We start from the raw sequence: 16,711 nt of genomic DNA, 5'->3' as shown, positions 1-16,711 counted from the left end.
CTCTCACCTCTGGGCCTCCTCTTCGCGGGTCGCGCAGGATGGGCCCTGCAGCGGCCCTGATCTTCTCGGGCCGCGGTGACCCTGCTACTAGGCCTCTTCCTCTTCTCGGGCCGCTGCGACTTGGAATTCGCAGCGGCCCGTAAGCACAAGTGCTGCTCCTCTTCTGCACGCGCTGATGCTTCACCTCCTTCCTGCCCACGCGGCTCCGGCAACGTTTACTTCTGGGGCTGCACAGACAGGAAGGAGGAGGAGCATCAGCGCGTTTAAATGCGATCTGTTTCTTCGGGTGACGTGAGCCTCACCACGGACCTGCCTATCGCTGCACTGAATGAGCCTCCCTGCGCCAGGGGGCATTGGGGGGGGGGGGGGCATACTAAAAACCTAATTTTAAAGGCTCGGCACAGCCGATAAAAAAAAAAAAAAAAAAATTTCCAATAGTCCATGAAACGCTGCGCGTGTCAGCAAAAACGTCTCGGCGTGTCATAGGTTAGCCATCACTGCATTAGCATAACTTCCTTAACCTTCCTTTCCAATGGCTTTTTGTTCTTTGCAAGTACATGCACCATATTAAAAAATGCATTTTCATTTTTGACTTAGTGTGTCTCTTAAAAACCTATTGCTGAGATGTTAAGGTCTGACTAATTCCTGCGCTTTTACGTTTTTCATGTGGCAAGTCAAATATTGCTCCAGATTTCATTTCTTCATCACAATAGCATTCCAGTAAAGTTTTACATAAATATTGATTACAAAAAGTATATTTATTGGAGAAACATTTATTATTTTAAAATTTATATTCCGCTTTTCACGCTTTTTTTTTTTCAGCACTTCAAAGTGGATTACATTCAGGTACTGTAGGTATTTCCCTGACCCCAGAGGGCTCACTAAGTTTGTACCTGAGGCAATGGAGGGTAAAGTGACTTGCCCAAGGTCACAAGGAGCGACAGTGGGACTCAAACCCTGGTCTCCTGGTTCGTAGCCCTCTGATCTAACCACTAGGCTACTCTTCCACTCCTAAGTTTTGATTTTTGACAGATACAACACTTCTCCTTTCCATTTTTCAAACCCCTCTCAAACCAGCCCCTGCCACACCTCCCCACTCATCCAACCAACCTTCAGGAGAAAACCTGTAACACTGATTAGCTAATTGGAGACACGTACCTCCATAACAGCCAAGGAAACATTAACCTTTCTTAAAAGCTTTAAAAATTTGCCCCATACCTTCTGAAAATATGTGGATTTCTCCTGAAATATGGCAATATCTTCATGAGAATCCAAAGAAACCATTCATTCCTTAAATTACAAGTAATTGTCCATATGCATTGATATGAGGTGGCAAATGCCCCTTACAAAAAAAATAAAAAAATAAAAATAAAACATGCCGACCCCCCCCCTCCCCTCCCTTGGGACCCCAGTTCCTGTCCCAGGCCAAGCATGGGCCCAACGGTCTTCTACCCCAGAGCTGCTAAGTAAAGCTGGTATCCATAGCCATCTCAATGGCACTGATAGACAAAGCAAGTGCCTGAATTGGCATACAGTCCAACCTCTTCCTATTATGAAGGAAACCTATGCAGGGGGTGGGCTGCAGTCAGGCCTGTCAGCATGCACATCAGCTCAGATAACTGACAAAGCGAGTGGAGGTTATCAGTAAAGCTGAAAATGGCAATGGAGTACTGGTTTTTTTTTTTGGTTTTTTTTAAAGCAGCATTGGGGGCAAAGGTCCATCGACATCATACAGGTGAGGGGAGGCCTAGAGAAAGGTGGGATAGGAGGAAATCCAGAAGGGAAGACATGTTCTCTGATCCTAGACTCTCCCCCCTGTTGCGGAGGTGGACCCTTGGGCCAAGGTGGCATTGACGCAACCCATAGGTGAGGACCTACGGGTCCCCACCATCGGCAGGTTGATTGGGTTGGAGGCAGAGGCTGCTGGAGCTTCACCTATACCAGCCCTCGTTCCCCACGGGTTGAGCCTTTGGGTGCCGGGGTCGGCAGGATTTAGGTGGGCCTCGAGGTTGGTTAGCAAGAGAGGTTGGTTCAGCCCAGAGACAGCAGACGATAGGTGGCGTAGTCCTACCCTGGACTGGGTACGGTACTGGAACTTGGGCACCAATGGGACGGAGATCAGCTGGGGGCGCTCGAGCAAAGGTAGGCCAAAGCCTAATAAGTCCATGCCCAGGGAGTAGGCTAAGAGAGGCATCAATGACAGGCTTGGATCAGGGCCAGCGGCAAAGCGGAGGTTGTGGCAAGCAATGCTGAGTTCTGATCATAGAGACGTCAATAGCGTAGTCAGGCGTAGTGGAGGTCTGGGTCTGGAGATAGGCAATAGCGTAGTCAGGCAAACCGAAGTCAATATCCGTAGGGTCAGTAACAAGGAAGACAGGAACAACGAAGGTCTGGAGCAAGGAGTAGAGAGGATTCTCTAGCAGCGAGTACTCGAGTAGTGAGGAGACCTGTTGCAAAGTCAACACTATGGAGCGAGGCCTGAGCTTAAATACACTGAAGGGTTTGACATCATCCGGGGCCGCAGCCTGATTCCCGTGGGCCCTTCAAAAGGGGGGGTGGAGGGAGGATCCAATTCCAAAAGTTTACTTGAAAGGGTCTCCAATTTGAACTTATGCCAAAGGCCCCTCACCCCTGCCTTTTCCCCTGGTGCTTGTGGCAGGAGAGCAGAACCAGAGCCCACATCTAAATGCACATTGGCCTCTCCCATGGTAACTCCTAAAATGGAACCTAACATCGTGTAGCTATAGCACGGGTTATTTTTCCCTATATGTATCAGCTTTGATGTGGACTAGCGCAAGGTGATATAAGGAAAAATAACCCGTGCTGTAGCCACATGATGTTAGGTTCCATTTTAAGAGTTAACATCCAGGAAAAAGATCTGGGCATCATAGTTGATATTACATTGAAAATGTCGGCTCAGTATGCTGCGGCGGTCAAAAAAGCAAACAATGTTAACAATTATTAGGAAGGGAATAGCAAATACAAAGGCATTATGACATACTTCGTTTTATCGCTCAATGGTTAGACTGCACCTTGAATACTGTGTGCAATTCTGGTCGCCATGTCCAAAAAAAAAAAAAAGATATAGTTGTACTGAAGAAGGTACAGAGAAGGGCAACCAAAATGATTAAAGGCATGGAACGGCTCCCCTATGAGGAAAGGTTAAAGAGGGTAGGACTATTCAGCTTGGAGAAGAGACTGTTGAGGGGGGATATGATAAAGTTCTACAAAATCATGAAAGGACTTGAACGGGTAAATCAGAATCTGTTATTTACTCTCAGATAATAGGACTAGGGGCACTCCATAAAGTTAGCAAGTAACTCATTGAAAACAAAATCGGAGAAAATTCTTTCACTCAACGCACAATTAAGCTCTGGAATTTGTTGCCAGAGGATATGGTTAAGGCAGCTAGTGTAGCTGGGTTTGAAAAGGGTTTGGATAAGTTTTTGGAGGAGAAGTCCATTAACGTCTATTAATCAAGTTTAGTTAGGGAATAGCCACTGCTATTAATTGCATCAGTAGCATGGGATCTTCTTAGTGTTCGGGTAATTGCCAGGTTCGGCCTCTGTTGGAAACAGGATTCTGGGCTTGGTGGACCCTTGGTCTGACCCAGCATGGCATTTTCTTATGTTCTTAAAATTATCTGTAAATGGTACTTTGTGAAGACAGCAGATTAGTCACAAGTGAGTTATATATGTTCACACAAAATCTTTTCCAGAATTTTCTGGAAAGAGAAAAGCCTTTCCTTGCACATGTGCAGTTCTTGTGCTGCAATGGTTCTACAGCTTCCATTAGATCCATACAATAGTTCTGAGGAGCGATCAACTTTGAAGGGAGAGGAAGGGGGTTTGTATGATTACTGAACTATCTTCAGAGAACACCGGTTACAGATAAGCAATTCAAAATCATAAAACTTAGGATTTTCTATCTAAAAGCGGTCAACAAGAAGTGGAAAGACAAAAGTAAAAGGAAAAATTTTTTTTTCTTTGGAGGAAAAATCCTTATATTGTGTTTTGTTTATAACCAGGGAACACAAACATCATATCATAAAAATGGGTTCTAGGAGCAATGGTGTTTAGATCTACCTCAAAGAATCTGGAAGAGAAGGAATTACTGCAGGGGGTGGGGAGAATAATTACAAAGCACATAGTTAATTTTGAATGTCTCCTTTTTCTTGGATTTGTCCAAGACCCTTATGTATAAGATGGGAAAAAATCCTCCAGTGTTTTTGGGAACCAGCAAATTCTTGGAAAAAATATCACTCACCTCTTACCTTACCCTCCAGTAAGACTATTCTGACCTGAAAGAAGAAGGAGGTGATTTCTAATCTTATATAACATAGTAACCAACAGAAAAGATCAAAATAGCCTATCCAGTCTGTCCAGTTGAGATTATTTGCCCTTTTAGTTATGTATGCAACACCCAAAGGCAACCCAACATCCTTTCCATGGTCCTCCTTACCTATGACTTCAGCCTTTTTTCTATTAGTATCCTCTATCATAGGAAGCATACCCAGAATCTGTTAAAGTACTGGCTTCCACCACCTCCACTGGTAGGCCACTTCAGGCCTTATATTCATCTTTGATTCTTACAAGACAAAACACTTAAACATCCAAGTCCGCTTTCATGTGTTAGCAACAAGCTTGTAACAATTCATACAGCCACCAAAAAAAGCAAGGCTATTGTTCAAAATATCCATAATAAAGATTTCAACAATTGTCACTCAGTGCCGGTCACCTCAGCCTTCTTAGTAGCCCAATGCAGTTATAAAACTGCTGTTATGGTCATAATCACCACTCCATGAAGTTTACCCCTATGGCCTGTGGTGTCACAAGCTCATACTTCTATCATCCTTTCATTTTTTGAAAGTCTTTTACTTTTAGCCCCCAACAACCCAGTCTGGGACAGCTTTCCAGTTATCCATACTCTTTCTGTGTGGAAGATTGACATTCTGTTGTCGTTCCCCCCCCCCCCCCCACCGAATTTCCTCCTGATGAAATATATCATAACCCTCATTCTACTCCTAATTTCTGGTTTAGAGTGAGCACTAGTGCTTTTGGGTGAGCAATTTGAAGGGATTTCTAATAGATGTAGTTTGTAGCCAATGTTAATGATCTGGAGGACCCAGCTGTGATAGGTTACAATAGGCCAACAGTTTACAAAAAAACCTCAACCTCCCTCCCACAAGGAGGTCTTCTGAAATAAAGACTAGGACTGGCTATCAACTCTGGATCCAGTCTATTTTGGTGACCCTTTTCTGGACTGCCTCCAGTCTGTCTATGTCCTTTCAAAGCGTAAGGCCTCCAGAATCAGACAATACTTTAGATGAGATATCACCAGTAACATGTACAGAGACATTATTACTTTTTCTACTGGTTATGCCTTTCCCAAGGAATCCTAGTTTTATCTTCTAGCTCTGACCACCTTATTGTACTATTTTGAAATCGGTGTGATCACTGCAATGTCTCTTCTGCTTTGTGTATTACTCTATTTTCTTCTCTCCAAATGCATGACTAAAGGTTAGCTGCCATTCTTGGATACTCAATTTCTTAGATCACTCCTCATTCTGCCTCCTCCCATCATTACAGATCTTGTCATCTGCATAAAAAAATTTGTTCCTAATCACCACACTGCAATAATTGCTTATCAAAATTTTGATTGATCAGAATATATAATCAATTCCTGAAGCACTTATTAATCACCCTTTCTTTAAGATGAACTTCATATACTAAATATATATTTTTTTTAAAATTCACTTAATGTTTTTACAATGGAAGAATGTATACTTTAGAAGAGCTTAAGTTATCATGGGAACTGGTTTCTTGGTGTTACCATGTACCTTGCCCTTTAAAACATATCAACATGCTGCGCTTGCCTCAAAATCCTCGTAGCAAATCTGTGTGGTGACTTTTGTAGCAAGGTGCACCATCCCCATCATATCTTAACTTATAAGCTCATCTTCAAGTTCACATTCTGCAAACCTGGTAAATTTTTTACCTTTTGATTTTATTGTAGTTAAAAAAAAAAAAATTTCTAATGTAAGAGGCTCAAGAAATATTACATAGTCCTATTATAAGAGATGTAAATCCTATGCCCAAAATTTTAGTAGATAAATGGCAAGTGACAATTCTTTTTCTAGATATATTTCTGGCAGCAAGCTGTAAACCAACCCCTTATGAGTAGAAGGAAACTAAAGAGATAATGTACTATTCATAGTACTTCTCTTCCTTTCCATGAAAGATAGCACCAAGGTGTAAAGAAAACTAATTTTTTGTATTTGAAACGGTAGACAAATGTCTCCCTTTAGTATAAAACCAATAAAATACCAAAATTACCACCAATTTGCAATTATGGCATATTTCATCCAAACAAAATCCAACCACTCTTTACAATTACAATACTTAAGATATAGTCAGCAATGGGGTACAAAATTTGATCACCACCAATATTGGTATTTGAGCTATATCTCAACTTCATAATGGGAACGAGCAGAATGAAAATTATGCAGTTTCAGATGAGTAAATTACAGAGAAATCAAATAAAAAAGCACACTTTCAATACATGTCAAATGTTCAACTCAGTTCACTACCTCAAAGTTTAACTATTGTGCATACCAAAAGCATATTTATTGTTTATAAAAAGAAACAGAAGAATCAAATGTGAAATGGTTTCATTCTGACACCGGTCAAAGAGCAAAATAGTCCACCATAAGCTCCGCAACTGCCCATGATCTGGACAGCCCACCTGTATTGAAAACACTCTTCTGTTGATGCATTAGTTCGAGCTCTTGCACTACTCATGTTTGCGCCCATATACACATTTTTCCATTAACTGTATATCCCAAGTTACACTACCCCTATTTAGCTATTCCCTATATTTATCCATGTTATTTTGACGAGTTACTGTTGTCTATGTAATATTTATTTATTGATGTTCCTATGTTCAGAAACTCTGTTTATTGTAACGCCTTAACCGCGACAGTTTTGTTCTTTGGAAACTGACCTGATTTGATACTTGTATTGAGAAGGTCGGTATATAAAAATCCTAAATAAATAAAATAAATAAATGTCAACAAGCTTATATATAAAGTATATAAGCTATTTTGTTTAGAAGTTATCCCGACACAAAGTGAATTAAATAAAAAAAAATGAAATTAAATAACTGTATATTGAGGCAATAACATTATCACCATATACAAAAACTAAGAAGTTTTATCCAGAACTAAAAGACTGGTTTTCAAGATGCATAAGTGTTCATGGTGCATTCACATGCATGGATGCTGAGAAAAAAATGAAAAGCCACATATACTCCCCTATCCAAATCCTCATAGCCCAAAATTTTGCTATGGAATCAACAAAAAGGTTTTTTGGGAGACTCAGACACAGATCTCATAAGCCTTCATTTCCTTTGCAAAATAGGCCCAAAAAAAAAAAAAAAAAAAAAAAAAAAAAAAAAAAAAAAGGGGAGGAATAAACGATCAGAAATCCAGGTTTCATGGAAAATTAGTGGTAAGTTAAAAATCTCTTCTTCCAAGGCTTAAAATTCACAGTCACATGCTGACAAGCCTACAATCATTTTTTTTTGGGGGGAAGGGGGGGGGTGGCCGGAGAGCATGGGAAAAAACCCCCAAAGAATTAAAAAGTCAAACAAGCCTTCTTCTATGGTTTGCCTATTGCCATTCTTAAATGGTCATAAAGTAACCAGTTCTAATTCAAAAGTAATTTTATGCTCTGTATTTATACAGTGTGAACTCTTAAAAAAAAATTAGTTAAAGCCACCATATAAAAAAAATGTTTACTTAAATGCACGTAGACATGGAAACAAGCATGCTAATGAAAAAAATGTTCAGAATGGATTAGCTATTAACTATGTATAAATATGTCAGAAGAATTAAGTGACTGTTTACAAAATTACTCAAGCAATATAAGCAGATTTCTAAACTGAGAGAACGGTCAAAATACCAAGACCTTATGCCCATTGTATCCAGGTTACAACTGCGTGATGCCATAGTACAAAATGTTAGTAGACATGGAATAAGTGTTACCAAGATGTCACCCATAAAGGAAAACGTGACAGAGTGAAACAGCATTACGAGATCCAAAGCCAGCCAATTCGTGGTAGCTGAACACAACTGTACAGCAATTCCATTAGAAGATATCAGTTACAAAGCATTCTATTCAGTAAATGAGGACTTTCACCCCAAACAAATCCCCCTAAAAAATAAATATTCATATGCCAGAAAAAAATCCCAGCAAAGCTATCAAAAAGGGCAGAAACAAAGTCCTGCAGATCAAACAATACATCAACCCAGAGATCAATATTATGGATGTATTTTTCTCCATTTCTGTGGTTTGAAACTGAGTTATTCTATAACAGATCGCCATCTATCGGATATTTTGGCTCAAAAATCTGCCATTTTCTAAATAAAAGGTCTTTTTATGCTCAGTTTTCCGAGAAACTTTTTTTTTTTTTTTTTTTTTTAATAAGGAAGCATTTCATCTCATTAATATAGATGCAAGAGTTTCCTTTTAAGTAAATCATTTTGAAGATATTCCTCTGAGGCAGGCAACTTTATTGCTGAAATACCTGTGTTGGGTTCATTTTTGTCTTCAGTTTCACTTCATTGTGAGCCTACCAGGTCAGAGTACACTTGGAGAACAGGCTTCATATTTGACCAATATGGATCTCTTGGTTGTACCTTCTGTGAAGAGGGCTCGTCTACAGGAGATGCATAAGTGAGCCTTCTCAGTCGTGAATCCTTCCCTTTGGAATAGTATTCCTGATGATTTAGGGTGAATTGTTGACTATAAGCTATTTCAGAAAAAGTAGAAGGCTTTTTATTTTGCAGAAGCATTTTTTCACAGCAGTACGGAATAATTAATGGGGAATTTTATGCTAGTGTTATTGTAATTTTTAATGGTATATTGTGAATTTTTTGTAATATGCTGTAATTTAAGTGTAATACACTTAAAATGCATTTTTTAAATTCTTATATTTCACCTATAAACCTAATGGGTCACAGGTAGTACTGTAAGAGCAGTACGAGGGTGTGACCTGCAGGTGGGTGTTGTGGAGTATGGTGTTCTACAAAAGTCTAGTTAACTAGATAAGCAGCATGGTTGGTTAACCACAGAACAATTACAAGTATCAATTGAATTCAACAGTACAATGAGCTGGTTGAAAACAAGTATCATATGGTTTCCTTTGGCATGACAGATTAGAAAAGTCCCTTATGCTTCAGGAAGTAGTTAGTTTGCATAGGAATGTGGTTGTGTAGGGATTCAGGTGTTTCTCTGGAGTTTAGTACAATTCATGTCACATGTTATCATAAACATTGTTTAAAAAGCCAGGATTAGAAAATTATGCACAGAGTTGAGGGGTTTCTATGCAAGGTATTGGCAAAGTGCATGTCACTGGCTGGTACCAATACTTCAAAAAGCCAGGTTTTCACCAGTCTTCTGAAAGAAAGTAGGTTCAGACCAAAATTAATGTGGTGTGGTAGAGAGTTCCATAAAATTGGGACTGATCCTACAAATTTTCCTTGTATTGATAAGGCACATTGGTCTAGGGGATGGCACTTCTAGATGAGCTTGTGACAGAGTTTAGTGAGAAAGTGGGTGAATATGGTATAGGAGATCTGCTGAAGCAATTCTGTGCTAGATTTTAAGTGTCTTGTAGGCAAGGATTAGGAGCCAATGCAGGCCTTTTTGGATGGGCATTATGGTCAAATTTGTAGGCTGCAACATTTTATAAAATCGGTTGTAGGTGGCAATTGAAGGTGTTAGGTATTCCAGTAGAGTGAGTTGCAATGGTCATGTGTGAGATTACAGTGGCTTGAACAGCCGTTACAAAAGGCAATATCATCCAGGAGTAGGCAGAGATGGTGAAGCTGGCAGATTTGGTCACTGCTTGAATTTGGGGTTTGATGGTTAGTTGGGAATCCAAAATGAAGCCCAGGATGGACCACCAAGGGCTTCTCCCAATCCATAACATCTGTCATCTTTGGATTTAAAATCAGTCTGTTTTGCCGTAGCCAGCATTTTGTCCAGGTAATTGTTGATGTCAGTGATGTGTGTTGAATGGGATCAGTAACTGGATATCATCGGAGTAAGAGTAGTATGTGATTAAGTATAACTCTGCCTAATGGGGCTATGTAGATCTTGAAAAAGGTGGGCTACAAGATGGAGCCTTGTGGAACACTGCATGAGAGTGGGTGGGATTCAGATATTGCCATACCCAGTGATACAGCCAGAGTGCAGTCATGGAGGAAGGAGGCAAACCTTGCATGTGCAGGGCTTATTACTCTTAGGTCCTTTAGTCAGGCAATGAAAAAATTGATCTACCATGTCAAAAGCTGCTATTAGGTCTAGAAGTATTAGTAAAGGTGGTTGCCCTTGATCTAGAGAAGTTTGGATGGACTGCAGTTCTTTTAGTGTTGTTTCTATGCTGTGATATGGCCACAAGCCAAACTGGCATTGGTGGTTGTCAGGTACTCAGTTGTATTCAGTACTGCCTTTTTGATGATCTTACATGAACTGTTAAATTTAACCTTTTTGTTATTGTATTGTGGGGTGCCATCCACTATATTCTGTGTCACACCATTAATGGTACATATCTGCCATACTGGGCAGAGAATGTCATGTTAGTGCAACTTGACATTGATGAGGATACCACAAGGAATTGCTAAAAACATCTTGGATGCTGAATTCCACTGGCCTTCATAAATAAACCAGAGGTTGCTAACATAACATGCACCAGGATTATACAATACATGTGACAGCTGAAAATACAGATAACATTGAATATGAGTGTTTTGCACAATGCAGCACATGTCCTTCAGAAGTCTTATTAGCAATTTTAAGAGATGGAATTTCACAGAATCACTGGATGTGACAGAAATGTGTTCCATTAGAGATATGTTCATTTTTCAGATGGCTTGTTTCTGGCAGGGGGGAAATTATATCTTCAAAATGAATAGTAGCAAGTGGGAATAGGGCAGTTAGAAACATTTCACAAACTGCTATCACTATGACATATGATAACAGGCAGGTGAAGTATATGAATAGTTTTGAACTACACACATTTACTGCCTAATCAGGTAGCAACAGGGCTGTCAGTTCACCAAGCTGAATGGAACAATGTGGTCAGTACCTTATTTTTACATTTGTAACCCACTTTCCCCATAAATGACCTAACAATGGCTGAGAACTAAGTACATAACCATAACCTAAGAAACAAACAAAAAAAAAAATCAATACATATCAAAAATTACATTCATAACTACCCTCTCAAAGAAGGGTCTGGAAACATGCCCCACCCCCAACCCTTTGTTTTATTTATTTATATTTTTCAGCACTTCAAAGTGGATTACATTCAGGTACTGTAGGTATTTCCCTATCCCTAGAGGGCTTTCAATCTAAGGGCCTTATTTTCTAAGGCTATCACAGGCTCGCGCTAACAGCACAAGCCTACGATAGCTAGCGAAGGTAGCGCACGCCTGCGCTACCTACATCGGGGCGGAGTCGGCCCCGGAAGAGGAGCAGTCGGGGCATCACCGGGGCCAACTCTGCGAGGACGGCACAGACAGCGAAAAGGTAAGGAGCCTTTTTGCTGCCTACTTTGCGCCCAATAACTACACCTTTTAGGGTGTAGTTATTCGGCGCGACGCTGGCAGCGATAGCACCATGGCAGTTCAATCGCTGCCAGCATCGCGCCGAATAACTACACTGCAGGCTAGCGCGGGACCTGCATTCAAGACCTCAGATTATTTAGATGGAACCTGCATTTGATACAGTTGCAGCATTGGTCTTTGTCCTCAATCTTTTCTTTTTGTTCTTGTGTTCATTTGGTTTCCAAGCTTTGGATGACGAAGTACAAGAGATGTGGCGACCAGAATTGTACACAGTATTCAAGGTGCAGTCTCACCATGGAGCGATACAGAGGCATTATGACATTTTCCGTTTTATTAACCATTCCCTTCCTAATAATTCCCAACATTCTATTTGCTTTTTTGACTGCTGCAGCACACTGAGCTGATGATTTTAAAGTATTATCCACTATGATGTCCAGATCTTTTTCCTGGGTGGCAGCTCATGCTGTCTTTCATTAGTAATGCTGCTACTACTTCCAATCTCTTTGGTTAGGGACCAGACACGAGGGTAGAGGAGGGCAGAGTGTGCATGGGTCGGTGGAGATTGCCATTGCTCCTCTCTCCTCACCCAACACTGAACCTACCCAAGAGAATAACGTTGTTTCTGTCAGCAACCTAACCTCTCTTCCCACCACTTGTCATCCACATCTGGCCCAAGGCCAAAAGGAAAATGTTGCCGCTGACCCTTGCGCCAGGGAGATATTTAGAGAAGGGTTGAAAGGAAGGATGAGATGCAGGAGAGATTTGAGGGTTGGGGGGGGGGGGGGGACGTCAGAAGATCAACTGGGGTTGAGGAGGTGGGAGTGAGGGAGTCAGTGGGGGAAATGTGAAAAAAGGGCTGGGATAAAAATGGGGGATAGTGTGAGAATGAAGGGATGACAAAGAACAAGTTTGAGGTAAAAGAAGGGTTTAGGATTGAGAGAGGAACAGCTGGTGGGATGCAGAAAGAAAGAATGAGTTGGGGAGGAGCAAGAGGAACAAAGGGTGAAAGAGAGGATCTGCTAGAAGGGAGGCCTTCTGGAGTGCAGTGAATGTGATAAGGAGTGCTTGTTGAATGGGGACTGCACCCCTGCTAAATTTATTTTGGTCCTGAAGTTTCAAGGGCTAAAATGCCAATTGCACATTTTACATTCAGCCTGATTTTATTTTTTTTAAACTGCCGATGCATTAGCATACCATTAGCTTACTGCATTAGGAGTTATAAAATAAATATTAGCCTGAGCGTTAGGAAACTCTGCATTAAACTGCAGCACACAGATTTAACTCTCAGGTTTCTGCATCAGCCTATTCGATTGTAAACTAAGGTAATGGAAAGTGAAGAGACTTGCCCAAAGTCACAAGGACTATCAGTGGGGATTTGAACCCTGGCTTCCCTAATTTACAATCTGCTGCTCCAACTATTAGGTTATTCCTCCACTCCATATATGGCTGCCAGCACCATTCATTGTCTTTAAATCCTAAAGTGTTCCTAAGTGTTGGGGAAAATACTGAATTAATCCCAGTTCAACACATAATCCCAATTTGATGCTACAACTCTTATCCAGCTACAATTTTTCACACTACTATAAATCAGTGTTCAGTCCCTGCTTCCGATTGTATATTGGTAAAAATTTTTTAACCTAGTGCTGTCTTTTCAAACTTTTTACTGCAATATTCTCACTTTGCCAAATTTCAGCAACCCATACAATTTTCTAAACTCAATCATTTTAAAGCTAATTCAAATTTTGTATTGACCTGACCAAGAAAGTCAACTCAAAAGAACCTTTTTGTTGCTATTCTCTTCCCATTCTTCTGAGTCCAAGCAGAATCATAGTGGAAAGAAAGAAAAACAAAAATGCTGCCTAAGGCAGGCGAAAGTCATTTGCCACCAGTGAAAGAAGGGGCCGCCTCCTGCACTGGCAAGGCCTGATGTGACCTTACCAGTATGTCGGATCTCACCCCTATCTAGCTCCAATTGGCTGACCTGCTTTCCTAGGTTTTGCCTCCCCAGCTCTTTGTGCACTTTGCACCAGTGGGAAAGTTAAACAAAAGAGCTTGAAGGGGACTACAAGGCATGTGGGCGAGCCCTGGCCCCACTAAGGTCATCCAGCTGAGAACCAGGTTAGCAGATTTATTGGACAAGGATTGCCAGCCATTTTGATCAACCCCACTTCCCTCCTATAGCACTGGTGGGATTGCAACATGTGAATTCCAATTCTTGAGAGTTGGAGATCTTCAAGAAAAACCCATATCTTACCAGCAATTTACCAAGGAAAACCAACTGCTCCCCCACTCTACCGACTCATCTACTATAATTCATCTCTCATATAAAATGTTACTCTGTTTCACGTCACAAATATATATATATTTTTTAAACAACTGAACATGGTTTTGACTGCTTTATTTGAAATGGTACTTACTTGCCAGCTAGACCTCCCCCAGGTGGTAGATTTGGGATGTTCTCTGCAGATAAAATGCGCATTACGTGAGCAAGATCTGGCATTCCTTCACCAGAATTTTCCATAATTTCTAGTGTAAAATGCAAAATAGATGTATATTAGCAAATATATATATACACATTAGCAATAAAAGAAAAAATAAGTCTTTAAAATATGAGTGTTTCACTTAGACTCAGTAAATACAACATATTGCTTGAATATGTACATTTAAAATTACACAAAAAAGGGGCAGAGTACACATATAGAGAAAATACAATAGGCAATAATGTGTGGCAAGTAATACACTGGTCAATATATGTTAATAAAAAACGTTTATTTGTGAATACACACACACACACACACACACAAGTGGTACACAGTTCCAAATATAAACAGTTAAGCCAAAGTATAACAATGAGGACCCAGACATGGTAGTGTTTCGCATCAGGGCTCTCTTAATAGTCTCAAAGAGTCCAATGGCGTTTTGAGACTATTAAGAGACCACCCCAGCCTGGATCTAAGCTGATACAGTTAAATGCCCTCGATAATTCCCGATGAAGGTTTCACCTTTGAAGGTTTAGTCTATTAGACATATTTATAAGCATTGGCTCCCGCCTGAAATCTAGCTCTTGTACATGACAGTCAGTTGGTTTAAAGGTTTATAACTTGCCCCAGCCTGCAGTGGGGTTCCCCGGAGCTCCTATGACTACGGCTCTGCAGTGATTTTATGATAGCAATACCTAATACTTTATACATGGTTGTTCTGGCGCTGTGTGTTATACTTCAGACAGTCAGTGGTCTCTAACATCGATGTATAGGATTTTTCCAGCTCTGATTTCTACACTCTGTCATCTCAGAATTAAACATATGGAAGGTTTGGTCCCCCTGACACGAAACACGGCCGTGTTGGGGTCCACTGTCACACTTTGGCTTAACTGTTTATGTTTGGAACTATGTACCACTTGTGTGTGTGTATTCACAAATAAAATCTTTTTATTAACATCTATTGACCAGTATATTGCTTGCCACACATTGCCTATTCTATACTTAAAAATATACATATAAATCCATGAACTTTGTATATCATATGCAGCAATAGGAAGTTTGCATTCAAGTCTCATAGAACAGCAACCAACTAGAATATACCACTGTAGACTGGACCAACCACCACCAAAGTGCCACCTTCCAGATCAGGTACCTAAACTCACAAGTCTAGAAGCTTGAATATGGCTTTCATCAGTTGAGCAAGGACCACAATGTAGTCCCCATGGCACTGTAGGCGGCTTAAATGGAAGAAAGCCTGGCATGAATCTGACACTTAGAAGCTGTACAGAAACGAGGTTTTCTTCTACATGATAGTGATCTGTAACAGCTGGTTTTGAGTCCAGACTCTGAAAGGTATTCAAGCAGTTTGTGCGAACAAGAAACAGAATTTAAGGTCTTTCCCACACTCCAGATGGCAAAAAGACCTCCATTTAAACTATAATACCTTCTCGTGAATTACATTCCAGACAGCAGAAGGATCATGGACACCTTTTTCAGAGAAACAGATTCAAACCAAGAGAAGGTATTACGTCCCTTGCAATATCCAAGCTGAAAGGGCCAGAGAGAATGTTGGAGTGGAGTTAAGTTCCTTGGCTCTGGGTGGTGAATGCTGGGGAAGCTCCCAATAGGATTAGTTAGCTCAGTCAGCTTCACTCTAAGATGCTGCAGCCAAAAACAGTCTTAGTAAAGGAGGAGCTTTGAGGATCTTATTTCCCCAATTCATTCTGAATTTTATGAAAGGAGAGAGAAAGCATCTATGAAATCGGTTTGTCAAATGCCTCCTGGACCATGAGACCGGTGCCTTCCTGGTCAGAGCTGTTGCAAACCGGTCTCTCTCTGGTGTGCCTCACTCAAAGTCCGTTACATCTTGATCTAGATACCACCCATGGTATCCAGGTAACAGTGTGATAGAGAGTTCTCTCCCACAAGAAATGACCCTATTCCAAACTTTGACAGTTTCTCTACAGAGGAAAACAGCCGGTTTCTTCCTGTAAACATGACCAGACAGAACTATATTTTTGGTTGGCCACTTTATTCTTGATCTTTAGAGTAGTCAGAACTGACCATAACTTGACACTGAATGTGGAAAAGAGATTACCTAAAGGAGGGAAAATATTTGATAAGTACCCTTGTACTAGCTAAGAAAATTATTACTTCCAATCAGAAAGATAAATTTTGGTTACAAATATTTGCATGAGAAACAATTCTTCAACGGTGGGAACATGCAAAAATATTCCAAATATGTCTTTAAACATTTTTATTACAATATATCCCTATTCACAGCATAGAAACGCTTCTATTGTAGTATCAAGATATTCTGGAAAGGAGTTGGAAGTGCCAAAGGAATGTGGAAGGCTGGAGAAACAAAAAAAAAAAAAAAAGTACTCTAGACATCTTAAAAGCTATGAGAAATGGGATAAGAACATAAGAACATGCCATACTGGGTCAGACCAAGGGTCCATCAAGCCCAGTATCCTGTTTACAACAGTGGCTAATCCAAGTCACAAGCACCTGGCAAGTACCCAAACATTAAATAAATCTCAAGCTACTATTGCTTATTAATTACCTTCATAGCAGTTTATGGATTTTTCCTCTAGGA

At 40.5% G+C, this 16,711-nt stretch overlaps 1 protein-coding gene across 5 annotated transcripts in view; it reads right to left on the bottom strand.

The window, feature by feature from the left end:
* PPM1B (protein phosphatase, Mg2+/Mn2+ dependent 1B) overlaps nt 1-16,711 on the bottom strand; it is a 136,272-nt gene that overhangs the window by 9,542 nt on the left and 110,019 nt on the right. For all 5 annotated transcript variants that reach the window (XM_029593334.1, XM_029593335.1, XM_029593336.1 and 2 more), the window contains one exon: nt 14,050-14,158. In XM_029593334.1, the coding sequence (XP_029449194.1) occupies nt 14,050-14,158 (109 nt within the window). The remainder of the gene's footprint in view (nt 1-14,049; nt 14,159-16,711) is intronic.

Source organism: Rhinatrema bivittatum, chromosome 3, assembly GCF_901001135.1.
Source record: "Rhinatrema bivittatum chromosome 3, aRhiBiv1.1, whole genome shotgun sequence".
Classification (NCBI taxonomy): domain Eukaryota; kingdom Metazoa; phylum Chordata; class Amphibia; order Gymnophiona; family Rhinatrematidae; genus Rhinatrema; species Rhinatrema bivittatum.
The sequence above is the reverse complement of the archived record's forward strand: the minus strand, read 5'-3'. Positions and strand labels throughout refer to the sequence as shown.